Source organism: Bufo gargarizans, chromosome 4, assembly GCF_014858855.1.
Source record: "Bufo gargarizans isolate SCDJY-AF-19 chromosome 4, ASM1485885v1, whole genome shotgun sequence".
NCBI classification, from domain to species: domain Eukaryota; kingdom Metazoa; phylum Chordata; class Amphibia; order Anura; family Bufonidae; genus Bufo; species Bufo gargarizans.
In genome coordinates, this window is record NC_058083.1 from 305,726,928 (window position 1) to 305,741,582 (window position 14,655).

Below are 14,655 nucleotides of genomic sequence, written 5' to 3' on the forward strand. Positions count from 1 at the left end.
GAATGAAGAGCAATCCGTTCAGTATGCATCAGAATGTCTTCAGTTCAGTCACTGTACAGTTTTTGGATAGGGAAAATACCGCAGCATGCTGCAGTATTTTCTCCATCCAAAATTTAGGAACACTTGCCGGAATGCCGGATCCGGCATTATTTTTCATTGAAATGCATTAATGCTGGATCTGGCCCCAAGTGTTCCAGAAAAATCGGATACGGTTTTGCGGTCTGCACATGCACAGTTTTTTTTAAATGTGAAAAAGATACATACCAGATCCGTTTTTCCAGATGACAACCTAAGAGACGGATCTGGTATTGCATTGTATTTGTGAGATGGATCCAAATCTGATCCGTCTTCAAATGGTATCCGTTTGCATACAGATTCCCGGATTCCAACAACGCAAGTGTGAAAGTACCCTTAACAAATAGTGGACAAATAGCACAATTGCGAATAAACAAAATGAATGCGGTGTTTCACCACATACCACTGATGTAAGAGATAAACATCCCAGTGTGAAAACCACCTGATTCTTTTTGTGCATATTCCTAGCCGACATTCACCTCTCGTATCAGTGGCAGTTTCCACATTGGTTATTCACAAAGGCGTCAATTGTCCACTCACGAAACACGTTCACCACAGCTGCATGCGAAAAGTTCATAAACTGTGCACTTTCAGAAACGTTATGTACAGTAAACCTCCTTAAGGATCTGATGAAACACTGACTTGAGATATTATGTTTAAGGTGAACAACAAGGGCTGCAATAAGAATTGGAAAAGTTACATTTCCAGTGAATGCAACTTTTAATAACACATCACTGGTAAGAATTTTCCCAAATCTGTAATCTATTTGCGTGCTGCTGTGATGAAAGTGTATCGTGAGAGGATAAATGGCACCATTGCAAATAAGTGACATGGAAACTGGGGAGCACCACATGCCACTGATGTGAGAGGTGAAAATTGGCTGCAAATATGCACAAGGGCGGACTAAAATGCTACACTGGAGGAACTCATGGCCAAAGAAAACCAGGGGGCCATCAGACATGTGCCTAAAACAACAGTTCAGGGAACCCTACTGTGTATGGGGCTTCGAAGCAGACAGATGGTCACTGCACCTCTGCTAACAAAGTTGCATAGGAAGAAAAGGCTTAAATTTTCACGGCAATATCAGTATTGGACCTCTACTGATTGGGAAAGGATTGCCTTCTCCGATGAGTCACATTTTCTGCTTTATCAAACAGATAGATGTTGGCGTGTCAGGAGGGAAATATCAGAGAACGCAAGCTATTGGTGGCAGTGTTGTGGTCGGAGGAATGTTTTCATGGCATTTTCTAGGCCCACTCATCCATCTAGGAGGAACTCCAAGTGATTTGGCTGTAAATCCATCCTTGCAGAATACATATATTTGCTGATTATCTTCCTTGGGATAGATGGGATCTTTTAGTAAGACAACGCAAAATGTCACATAACTAAAATGTCTGAAAGTGGTTGAAAGAGCATAACCAAAACTTGCAAGTACTACCTTGGCTCCCTGAATTCCCCACACTTGAATCCAATTGAACATCTGTGGGACAAGGTCGATCATCATGTTCACTCTATGGATCCCCCCATGCACCCTCCAACAGCTGTGGGATGCAATGCAGTCAGTATGGCTCCAGATACCTGTGACAACCTACCAGGGTATAACTGAGTCACTGCCAGCCCATCTAGCTGCTGTACAGGCTGCACATGGCAGTTACTTAATTCAAACACAAGCCAGCCATATTAGGGTGTTGAAGGCATAATTTAGGGATGTATTTAGTTAGGTAGGTTAAATGAATAGGTAGAAACGTCAGGGTTTTATCAAAAAGGGAGAGCATAGGGTCATTGTCTATTTGTGTTATACAATATAGGAAGGACAGCTGCTGGCAAGTGGAAAGCTTCATGTACATACTGCATTCACCAAAATCATGCATTGCCTGCACAAATCTCATTTTTTATGTTCACGAACAGTCACTTTTTTTTTGTTTAAAAAAAAATGCAAACTTCTACCATTGATTAGTGTTTTATAGGCTTATTCCCAGCACCTTCATCAATTCAACATACATGTTGCTGGAAACTTTGCACAATTGCAACCATTTTGTTATAAAAGCAATTACAATGTTGATACAGTTAATAATTTAAAGGCTATTCCGGTATGTACATGTTTTCCTCTATTCACATAATAGGAGATAACTATCAGATCTGTGGGGTTCCCTGTACCCCCCGAAGGCCTCCTGCTGCTCCTCTGAAATGACCAAAGCAGCAAAGCAGCTGGTCGCACATGCACCCCTATCAGAGTCGCATCAAGAACTACATACAGTATTCTATTTCCCTACTTTATTTTTTTCTAAGCAATTTTTTTTTTCAATACAGAAAATATATATATATAAAAAAATGCAATTTCATCTTCTACAGTTACTGGACTGTTACGTCATTTACTAAAATTCAAATATGGTGTATCGCGGAAGGTTTACTGCAGAGGTGAAATGAATTTTATTGCATCATCTTCAAATGAATCTGATGAACCCCCAAGAAGGCGCCAAAGGATTGATGATCAGTCATTAACCCAATCAAGTGCACCTATTTGGGCACCTCCAGATAATTATGTGGCCCAGGTACCCGACTTTACTGCTGATACAGGCATACATGTCAATATGACTGGGTTTAGAGAAGTTGATTTTACTGATTAACTTTTCTTTACTGATAATTTAATTTTATTGATGGTTGTGCAAACCAATTTGTATCCAAACCAATTTATTGCCATGAATCCTACAACATTTCATGCCCAGAAATAGACCTCTACTGACACTGGGGAGATGCATACATTTTGCGGCATTGTGTTAAGTATGGGCCTGGTAAAAAAAAAAATATATAAGAGCATACTGGAGTACAGACGTACTTTACTACACCCCAATGTACCATGCAGCCATGTATAGAATTAAATTTGAAGCCATCATTAAATTTCTACACTACAATGATAATACCAGATGCCCATCCCAAGATGATCCCATTTGTCATAGATTGTATAAATTAAGGCCCATAATCACCCATTTCAATTCTATGTTTGCAAAAAATACCCCAGAAAAACAAATTGCTGTCGACGAATCCCTAATGAACTTCAAAGAAAGGCTTCATTTTTTACAGTACTTGCTTAACAAGAGGGCAAGATACGGCACCAAACTGTATAAGGGTACTTTCACACTAGTGTTATTCTTTTCCGGTATTGAGTTCCGTCACAAGGGCTAAATACCGCAAAAAAAAGCTTCAGTTTTTTCCAAATGCATTCTGAATGGAAAGCGTTCCGTTCAGTATGCATCAGGGTGTCTTTAGTTCAGTCGCTTTACGGTATTTGGCTGTAGAAAATACTGCAGCATGCTGTGGTATTTTCTCCGGTCAAAATCCCAGAACATGAATTAATGCCGGATCTGGTACCAAGTGTTCCAGAAAACCGGATCCGGTTTCCCGATCTGCGCATGCACAGACCTTTAAAAATGCAAAAAAAAATCAATACCGGATCCGTTTTTCCAGATGACACCAGAGAGACGGATCCTGAATTTAAATGCATTTGTTAGACGATGGAACTGCCTGCCGGATGCTCACAACGCAAGTGTGAAAGTACCCTAAATTGTGTGAAAGTGAAACTGGCTACACACATTGCTTTGAAATATACGAGGGGAAGGATTCTAAAATAGAACCCCCAGAATGTCCCCCGACCCTTGGAATAAGCGGAAAAATTGTATGCGATTTAGTTCACCCATTGCTGGATCAAGGATACCACCTGTACCTTGACAACTTTTATTCCAATATATCACTTGCTAACTTGGGATTCCAAGTGCCTTGCTAACAGAAGTACGGTGGCATGTGGCACAATAAGAAAGAACCAAAAAGGCCTCCCAAAAATGCTCCTGGGGCAAATGCTTAGGGTGGGAGAGACAGTAGCAAAAATGTATTGTCCGTTAAATTAAAGACAAAAGAGATGTACTTATGTTAACCACAACACATTGTGACATCAACACCCTTGTACCTGTTAGAGGTACTGTACTGGCACTAAAACCCCTAAACCAGTTTGCATTATAATTATAATGAATAATGAAACTAAAAATCCACTATACCTCTAGATGAATACCTTAGTGGGAGTAGTTTCCAAAATGTGGTCACTTATTGGGGGTTTCCACTGTGGGGGTACCTCAGGTTCTATTCAAGTGGAACATTGTGCCTGAAAATCAATCCAGCAACATCTGTCCTCCAAAAACCATATGATGCTCTTTCCCGTCTAAAACCTGCTTTGTGCCAATATATTACTTTATGAACAAGTATGGGGTGTTGCCATATTCAAGAGTAAACGTTTAATACATTGTGGGGTGCATTTTCTCCTTTTGCCCCTTAGGAAATTTAAAAATGTGGGCCTAAAGTGACATTTTCATGAAAATAATGCGATTTTCCATTTTCATGGCCAATTGTTTAAAAATTCTGTGAAACACCTGTTGAGCCAAAGTTTTTACTACTGCATAAATGAGGTCACTTTTTGGGGGTGTCCACTGTAGGGGTACATTAGGGTGTCTTAAAATGTGACATAGCACCTGAAAATTATTCCACTGAAATCTGCCATCTAAAACCCATTTGGTGCTCCTTCCCTTCTTAGCCCTGCTGTGTGTCGACACAGCAGTATGCAACCATATATGGGGTGTTGTTGTATTCAGAAGAAAATGGGTAACAAATTGTGGGGTGTATTTTTTCAATTATTCCTTGTGTAAATTAAATATTTGGACCTACAGTGACAGTCTCTTCCCAAAAAAATTCAATTTTTAATTTTTATGGCCAAGTGTTTCTAAATTCTAGGAAACGGCTGTTTGGCCAAAGTGCTAACTACTCCACTTAAAAAATTCCCTAGGGGGTTTAGTTTCCAAAATGGGGTCACTTTCTGGGGGTTTCCAATGTAGGGCTACCTCAGGGTGTCGTCATATACGACATAGCTCTCAAAAACCATTACAGCAAAATTTTTCCTCCAAAAGCCATATGTGCCATATGTCCTTCCCTTCTGAACCCTGCCAGGCGCCCATACATCACGTTTGAGCACATATTGGGTGTTGCCATATTCAGTGGAAAATGGGTAACAAAATTTGCAGTGCATTTTGTCCTGTTACCCATTGTGAAAGTGAAAAACATTGGGCTAAAGCAAATTTTTATTCTATGAAACACCTTTTACACAGTAAAATTTTAAAATTTCTCCCCCATTTTGCTTTAATTCTGATGGAACACCAAAAGGGTTGTGGGGTGTAGTTTCTAAAATGGTGTCATTTATGGATGGTTTCAACTATTTAGTGAAATACAAAAAATGCCCAATTTCAGGGCCCCCAGGATAATTTCACAAGTACTCAATTCGGTCAGTGGACCGACAAAAATCTCTGTAGGGGTCCTAAACTAAATAACTAGTTAAATAAATCTAAAGACCTACAGGGATAGGTTAAAACTATCAGGAATGAGAGGGGGTGACGGTTCATCACTTGCAATTGGTGCCACCTGACACTTTATGAACCATTTGGTTATTTTATGGGTGCAGAGCCTGTCACAGAACTGAGGATAGCTAGACTACATTAAGGATCAGGTGTAGTTTACATGTGTGGTACTGCTGTGCGAGACTGAGAGTACATTAATAAACAATTAGGTGCAATCTAGGTTGCTACCATTGAATGTTATCTTACAGTCTCCCATAAACTCGGAGCAATTATTGCCAATGGCAATGGAATTGTTTGATTCATGCAACTCACATTTGATCAATCAGCAATCAGAAGAAGGGTACTAATCAGTTCTGTTATATAGGTACTGTGGCTCAATACCAACACACAACTTAATTCCTGTCCCTAAAAGCCATATATCTGTATGAAAGACTCTCGGAAATATAGTTCTTCATGGCTTGTATTTCGGGGCCAGAAAGAATATATAACCTGGTCTTAGGTAATTTTGCTCCAGGGAGCAGGTTAACCGGGCAATCATACGGACGATGGGCTGGTAACTCGTGGTCCCCTTTTCAGAGAAAACATTCTCAAAGTTAGACACAGATGCTAGTAAGGTTGTAATGGAGGTGGCTGAGCAACTGCTACTTAGGCAATTGTCCTTACAATGCTCACTCCAATATCTCCCTGGCCTGACAATCAGCAACAGGATTATGCACTATTAATCTGGGAATACCTAATACCATATGAGTGGGAAAGACCTTCAAGGACATAGCAAGAAATAAACTCATTATAGAGGGCCCCCAGCTGAATATGTATGTTATGTACCATGTGTGTTAGTTTCCCCTGAGTAAGAGGAGCAGAGTCGATGGCGAATATGGGGATTGATCTAGATAAAGACTAAAAGACAAACTCAGAGTCCGAGCGAATTGGGCATCCACCAATTCTGTCTTGGAGAGCAACATTAGGTTTCGATTGACCTGGTTATCCATAACAACCACTGGGCTAGAGGTCTGCTGCAGCTGCTGCTGCTGAAGGGCCGACGCCCTCAATCCTGCCACTTCAAGAGACAGACCTTGCAACTGCTTTGCCAAAGCAGCAATAGAATCCATAGTGGATTTATTTTTTTCTTACAAAAGAAAAAAACAAAAAACAAAATAAGGGCCAGATATAATATCACATCTGAGATGGCAGGTAACAGACATGCGGCGCAGAGGGGATGGAAGAGGAGTACCTTTCCACTAGGGAGAGAAATGAGTGGTGAGCCCCTAGCTCAACTGGCACTAGTAGCTGGCTTCTCTGATGTCCCTAGTCTGGCTGATAACCCGTATGCCGAACACGTGCCTCGTTCCTGAAATAAGCCCTAGGTAGTGAATAGGGCGCTGGGAGCACTAGTCCTCACAACTGACACCTAGGGCAACAACAGGGAAAGGACAAACAACACAAACACAATAAACAATCCCCGAAGGGAGACAACAACAACGGGAGACAACAGGAGTGAACCGGAGATCCAAAAGCTCCAGTTCCAATGGCTCCAGTGCAACAGTTGTCCACCTGAAGTCAGAATAGAAGATCTGGAAGGAGGGTCTATATCTGGCAACAAGGGAAGCAGAAAGGGAGAATATATAGTAGCTGGGAGTGGCTGACAGAGAACACCTAAAAGGAAAAGGTACAGATTCACTAAATGTGACAAAAAGGATCACAAACCTAAGCAGGAAAACCTAGACCGGAATCCATTCTCACCATTAGGACATGGAGCGATCCCTTGATAAACTGAGCGCGTAGCCACCCGCTGCAACCTTCTGACCCCAGGCACAACAGGGTCAGCGATAGGTAGTGACACCCTTGTGACACTAATATGTTTGCCTTATTTGTTTGATTTAGTTATTTTTATCTACTTTTAGAATTTATGAAAATCTGATATCATTTTAGGTTACATTTATTCAGAAATGTAAAAAGTTTCAAGGGTTCACAAAGTTTTACACAACACTGTGTGTAAACCTAGGTTTTCAGGTTTTAGAAATAGTGAGATGTTAATGCTTCATAATTGAAAAAAAAAGTGTATGGTAGAAAACATTCTTCCATTGATTTTCTAATCTTGGGAGAAAGATCGGTGTTTTTGATCTAAATAATACATTGGAAATAATAATACACTTGATTTAACCTTATAAAAATAATCACATGTTATATTTCCTGCTGGCCGTAGCTTTCAATGCCTATTTTACTGCAAAAAGAATAAAGCTAATTGCATTTTTACTACAGTTCAACGGAAATTTTACAAGAAGCTCCAACGTTTACAAAAAACCTCTAAGGACGTAATTGTCTCTGTGATTATTAGTGTAGATGTAAGAATAGATCTAAATGAGAAATGTACTGTTCCTGACAAAGATCAGCATCAGTTCATTTACCTTCATTAGGAAAAAATAAATAACACTTCATGCACTGAGCTTTACTGTATCCCCATTATGCCTTTGATTCCATACCAAGGCATACAGTTTTTTTATGTTGAATTTGATAAGACAGACCTGGTGTGAGCAGGGAAAAGTCACAGATTGCAGTGCGAAGGATCTTTGCGCCACAATCTGCGCCAGGAACACGCCTAATTTAGGTGCATTTCTGTTTAATAAATGACCACCTTAGTTCCTAAAAGCTATTTCACAGAGCCTTAAAAACATATCACAGGTAGGCTTTATTAATCTCTGTGCTGAGCATACCATATTTACGTTCTGTAATAGGACTCAAGAAACAGAATGCAAGGCAGAATGTATTTGGCACCAATGGCACTTGATGGATCATAATGACTAATGGATTCCTTTGGGTTTACTTTATGGTGTCATTTTACTGGACAAAATACCCTCTAATGCAAATGTTAATGAAGCAATATAGTGGCACTTGTCTCTCTTCCTACATTGAAGAGAATCTCATCTTTAAAAAGAGACCTAGTATATGTTTTTCTGCATACCTCTTGCATACCTCTCCCCATTGCAAAGCAATCACAGACACATATTTCATTTTGGACTCCATAGACACTGGTCTGAAGTCTGTTGGTACAGAGTGTGTATGAATGTACACACATGATATGAGTTTCTCTATAGACATTCAGAAGGCAAAAGTGCTCCAAACAAATCGTAACAAAGTAATTTTGGGTTCTTCTGTAGACTGGTGGGTGACTAGAACTATTATTGACAGCTACTACCATCAGCACTTTACTAGACAATAGGAAAAAAAGGTTCTTCCTAGCAAAAAAAATTGTTCACACTATGAGGAACATATTTACTAGTAGTGTTGATTTGGCAGTGTCTGGATTTATGAATTACTATCTTAATATTAGACAAATTTACTATTTTGGCTCATGGACCTTTATAAATTTGGAGTATTGTAAATACTGTGCCAGATTTAAGAAAATATACGTGTTAGGCCTCACGCACACAACCGTGCCGTTTTTTGTGGTCCGCAAACCACAGATCCCCAAAAAACGGAAGCTGCCCGTGTTGCCTTCCGCAATTTGCGGAACAGAACGGGCGCCGGCAATATAAATGCCTATTCTTGTCCGCAAAGCACGGACAAGAATAGGACATGTTATATTTTTTCAGCAGGGCCGCAGAACAGAGCCACAGATAAGGACAACACACGGAGTGCTGTCCGCATCTTTTACGGCCCCATTGAAGTGAATGGGTCCGCATCCGAGTGATGTGGACCCCAAGAACGGTCATGTGCATGAAGCCTTAAAGTCTGGTTTTAACTGGCAGAAAAAAAAATTATCTGTTACAATCCCTCTAAGTGAATTCCATGTGGATTTATCCGTGGAATACCTGCCAAAATCGGTCTTGAAAATTCATGACGTGAAAACTTTTTTTTTTTTTCTTGTTTTTAAAGATATAATAAGAATACCTGCGCTGACCAAATCATACAGTGATCTAACAATAAAAAAATGTGATACTTGCCAGAGTTTGAAAGTTCAGCCTCTACCCTCAGATACGCACAGCCCCAGCCAGCACCTCTCGTGCACAAGGGGAAGCTCGGTTAGTAATACTTGGGAAAGGACCTTCAGTGTGATGTCACACGTTCCTGTGGATGCCTCCTAGGTCCACATTTCCTTCTGACGCATTTCGGTATACACAGACTCCTTCTAAGTGGGTTATTCATTATATCAGATGTTCTTGTGAGAATCTCGTGTTGACTCTCCGGAGGAGGAGAGTGGGCCCGAGACTCGTAGAAACCAGAGATATTACCACAGTTGTGTATTTATCTACCCCCTTGCCTGAGATATCCAAAAAGAAATAGTGCAAAACCTTCAGCCCTGAAAAAAATATACATTCTCTGTTGCAATGCCATGGTTTTTATTTTTTTAAAGCATGTCAACTAACTGTACTTCTCAGGATATCTTAAGTCACACATGTTAGGTGTCAAGCTATAGTTTGCTACATTTGTGCATAGCACAATATTTGGGTAAGGCCACGTTTACACTTCAGTTATTTGGCCAGTTATTTCCATCAGTTATTGTCAGCCAAAACCAGGTGTAGATCTTTCCATTACACCTGATCTCTATGTAGGCTTCACTACTGGTTTTGGCTCACAAAAACTGATGGAAATAACTGACCAAATAAATGAAGTGTGAACTTTGCCTTATGCGTTGTAGCCAAACAGATGTTTGCAGCTCATTTTACATCAATGTTTGTTCTACAAAAAATAAAAAATAAAAATATAACAAGTAACATGTTTTTATTAATCATGGTTGTTCTCGCTCAAACATCAAAAACAAGTCAGTGCAAAAAGAAATATTAGCAGCAGTGGCAGCATTTCATTCATGTTTTTCCATGTATTAAAGGGATTTTTCATTTTCTGGAGCCTTTCGGGCAGACCCCACCATGTGGCCAAACCTGCAGAGGTTCAGACTCCTCCACTCCTGCTGCTGCAGCGCTCCGATCTCCACCTTTAGTTTGACAGCTGCTACAGCCAAGTACTAGCCAGAGGTTAAAGCAGTGACATATCCCCATTTGCATGTCAGTGGGTCATGTGATGCAAGGTGGATATGTCACCTCTGAGGCCAGTGATTGGCTGGAACAGCCGTCAAACTGGATGCTGACATGAAGCAGTGCAGCGGAGGCAGGGAAGTGAAGGAGCTGGAACAAAGAGATAAATATATTTCCCTCTGCAGGTCCAGCTACATTGGGGAGGTCTGCCTGACAGCCCCCAAAGAGGGAAAAGCCCTTTAATGTCCATGCTAAAGTAGAATTCATGTCTGGGAGGTCAGAATGGTTACATTTTCTTAAACAGTGAAACCTCTTTGAAATAATATTAATATTATATAAATTCAATATCACATAAAAAAGTGGTCTTTTGGGGAATGGCCTTCTCAAAGCAGATTGCCAGTATGCATAATATACAGTATGGAGGAATTGAAAATCTGTCATGGTTGAATATAGGAGTGTTTTTTTTTGTTTTGTTTTTCTGAGGGGTTTTTAATCTTTTTATAAATGTCTCGTAATAAGTTACTTGAAGATTGCATTAAAGGGATTCTGCCAAGTTTATTATCCCCTATCCACAGAAAAGCTGGGACTCCAACCAATCCCAAGAACGGGGGTCCATTCCCGTTGTAATGGAACGGCAGATTCAATCATATGCAATTCCGCTCCATTCATTCTCTATGGGAAGGTTACACATAGCTAAGTGCTGCACTCTGCTATATATGGAACAGCAGTGTGCATGTACAGCCCACGGGGTACAGATGAATCCCCCCTGAGCAAGGTGGCCCCTAGTCTCCCACCCCCTGCACAAATGGCACATAACACAGTAGACTTACTGCACTACATACATATATTCAATGTACAGCACCTCAACCAGCCTAAATTCATATAAAATAAACTTTAGTTTATTATTATAGACTCAATCAGTGGAGATGACTTCTAGGTATGGAGGAAAGCTAGCCAGTGTCCTCTTCTCCCCAGGACCTACCTTCTCAAAGTCGCTGCAGGGACCCCCATATTCAATCATCTGGAAGCATTTTGCTGCTGTGTGAGCAGGTAATATTTGAATGTATCTGTATGGTGGGCTCCCAAAATAAATCTTACTGATGGACCCTAGGCACCCCAGTCCAACACTGTGTTCCTCCATCTGAACAGGAGAATGGGACCCCATTCTTGGGATCTGCTAGTTATCCCCATCCTGTGGATAGAGGATAACGTATACATTTTGCTGTGTTAATGTAGAAATAATCCTAATGTTCTGTCATGTTATCATGCTTTGTACTTTAAATATTACAGTAAGTCATTCTGAAGACTTTGTAAGGATCTGCTTGTTCTGTAAAATATTCAACAGTGTTTCTTATGCCTTGTTCTTTACCTCTGCAGTATGCTTCTTGGCTCGTGCTTTGGGTATCTTGGAATGTATTTATTATCTGTTTCTATTTGGAAGCTGGATACCTTTCCAAGGTTTGTTATCAGTTCTTTTTAAAGCTTATACATATACTGTACAGTGTAATGTATGATCCTGTAGCTAGTTTTATGTGTTTTCTATCTCTCCATCCATCTACCTTTATATGTTTATATATCTGTGATAGATAGATCAATCTTTCTATCCAGCTTTAAGTCTGCCTTGATCTAAACAATCTGCTGTGGGAATGAGCAAAGCAGATCTTCCACTTACTTAGTTTTTTTTTTCTCTGTGGTGATTCCCTTCTACAAGACCATGTACTTTAAAGTGTCTCTTGAGGTTTTGAGCCTATTGTACAAAGCCATGTACAAAAATGATCCATAAATTGTGGTTTCTCAGCTGTAGTATTATATACAAGAAAATGGTCAGTTTCAGTCTTGTTGATCAGAAAATGCTGAATGCTGTATAGCTTTGGAGCAATCTAGTGAACAGCAACTCGTATTGTGGGGAAATAATTCAGATTTATGGTAACTAAATAATATTTCTTTTATGATTGATATCTTTATTGCATAGTTTTATTCTGTAATGTTCTGCTTTATTTTTAATTCTCAAAAACAGCTTGATAAATTGCATGAATTGCTCCCTAAACACAAATTGTAAGAGTTAGTGGTTGTAAATGTATACAAAATTGAGAAAAATAGCTCACCACCCTGGAGTTCATATGGTTTGTCATTTGAAAATACAAAAATGGTGCTCAGAATTATGAGCTAGTATTCCATAACAAAATACAAAGTATACCTCTGAAAAAAGAGCCATTGAGTTATCTGACAATTAAAGCACACAATGGCTCTTAGTATACACAGCATATTCATTCTGGTAAATACAGAGCAATTGCTGTTTATAGAAGCAATACATCCTTTGATCTCCCATTTTTCTGGAATGGGCCTTGTTATAGAAAGTATTGTATTATATGGATGCAAAGTTATTGTCAGAGAATGACAAAGGATGCACTATCTGCCAGACTCAGTTAGGTCTCGTTCACATCTCCGTTTGTGCATCTGGCAGGCTGTTCCGGCACAGAGCAGCCTGCCGGAGATCATGGGTCAGGCATTGCCGGATCCTCTACTTCTCAGCTGGATCCCCATTGACTGCATGCAGCAGTTTATTTCTGTCCAAAACGCTACATTTTTGCCAGAAATTGTCCAGATCATCGCTGGATCCCAATTAAGTCAATTGGGATGCAACGATGAAGGATACAGCAATGCCAGATCTGTGACAGGCTGCTCTGTTCTGGAACAACCTGCCAAATCTACAGATGGGAACTAGGCATTACTATTGTGGATATGGAAAGAGCAAAAACACTCCAATAAGAAACTTGTATCTTATTTTGTGACTATTTATCATTTAAGTTATCAGTATTTCATTGATTCTTATAAGAAAAAAGCTGGTACAGTTTGTGAGAACCCAGACATATTAATTTACATTTGGCTGTAAAAAGGAATGTGCACAGATATCATAGGATTTGAGCAACAATTAAAATATATAACTTTAATATAAATCACAGCCAGCGTCATCTGGTACGTGGTAAAGCTCAACAGTAGGGAGAGTCAGAATCAGGTGGTTAGGATGGACCCTGTCTTATTAGATACAGATCCATTAGATGCATAAAACTTTAATTTGCTTATTTTTTATATTGACAATCAGCTGTCCCATTTATTACTTGTGTATATGGCTAATTTTCTTTTTTATTAGTCCCTTATTATGTCCTCCTAAGGGATACTTACCCCCTCTCAGTGGAGTGAGAATACGTCCGCTTTTTTTCCTCACTGTTTCATCTTCATTCCATCCCATGTCCCATTACCATTATCTAACAGCTATTAGTTGTACTGTCTTCCAGTACAATAGTTCAGCAGCCCCTTATATCTGTCTACCCATTATGGCGGCAAGGGATACTTCCCAGCTATCGCTCTGTCTCAGGATCCCCCTTAGTAGCCACTGACATTTATCCCTGACCCTACCCCCTAGCTGGGAGGCACCTTATTTCCACTGGGCTTGTTCCATTCTGACCCCACCAGGTGGGCAGGGTTCAGCTATAGTCAAAGGCTGCATTTATGCTGGGCCTTATGGCTAGTAGTGAGCCACTCTTGTCTACTGATTGGCGGAGGTGCCGGGAGTCAGACCCGCACTGATCTCATATTGATGACCTATTCTGAGGATAGGTAATCAATATACCAAACTGTCCAACCCTTTTAAGACAGGGTCATTCCTGACCATCTGCTTCTGACTGCCCACTACTCCATTAGCCTTTGCCATGATTTACTTACTTTTATGTGATCTATAATAAAGTTATATATTTAAAAAAAAAATTCTTAGAAGGCTATTTTGAAAAAATAACAACTCACATGTTGATTCTATTAATTTGCTATATAAGACTAGAGTTTAAACATGAAGTATGTGGAGCGGTAAATATAGACATTCAATTATACTTTCTCAATCAGAAGAATTGCTATATAAATGATTATACATGGTATGTATGCTTTTATATTGCACTAAATAAAGGATTGATAGTACTGTGTGTTTGGTACAATTAAGTAATTTATTATTGCCTAGTAGCAAATGAATCTACTACTGGTTTTGTCACGATCCCTCCCGTGAATCTTTTTATGAACTCATGGTACTCTATTAGACTATGGTGTGGAGTGAAAGGTTCATTATGGTGCACTCCTTTATTGTATAATCAGCATTTAGAAACTTTAGATGAATTAGCTAAGGAACAATATTGGCAAAAAAGTAATATTTTATATTTGACACAGGTAGT

The 14,655-nt window shown here is 39.7% G+C and overlaps 1 protein-coding gene across 1 annotated transcript in view; it reads left to right on the top strand.

Moving 5' to 3' along the window:
- The window catches only part of NKAIN2 (sodium/potassium transporting ATPase interacting 2), an 850,529-nt gene that overhangs the window by 85,653 nt on the left and 750,221 nt on the right, over positions 1-14,655 (top strand). The window contains exon 3 of the mRNA XM_044291165.1: positions 11,816-11,896. Coding sequence (XP_044147100.1) covers positions 11,816-11,896 — 81 coding nt within the window. The remainder of the gene's footprint in view (positions 1-11,815; positions 11,897-14,655) is intronic.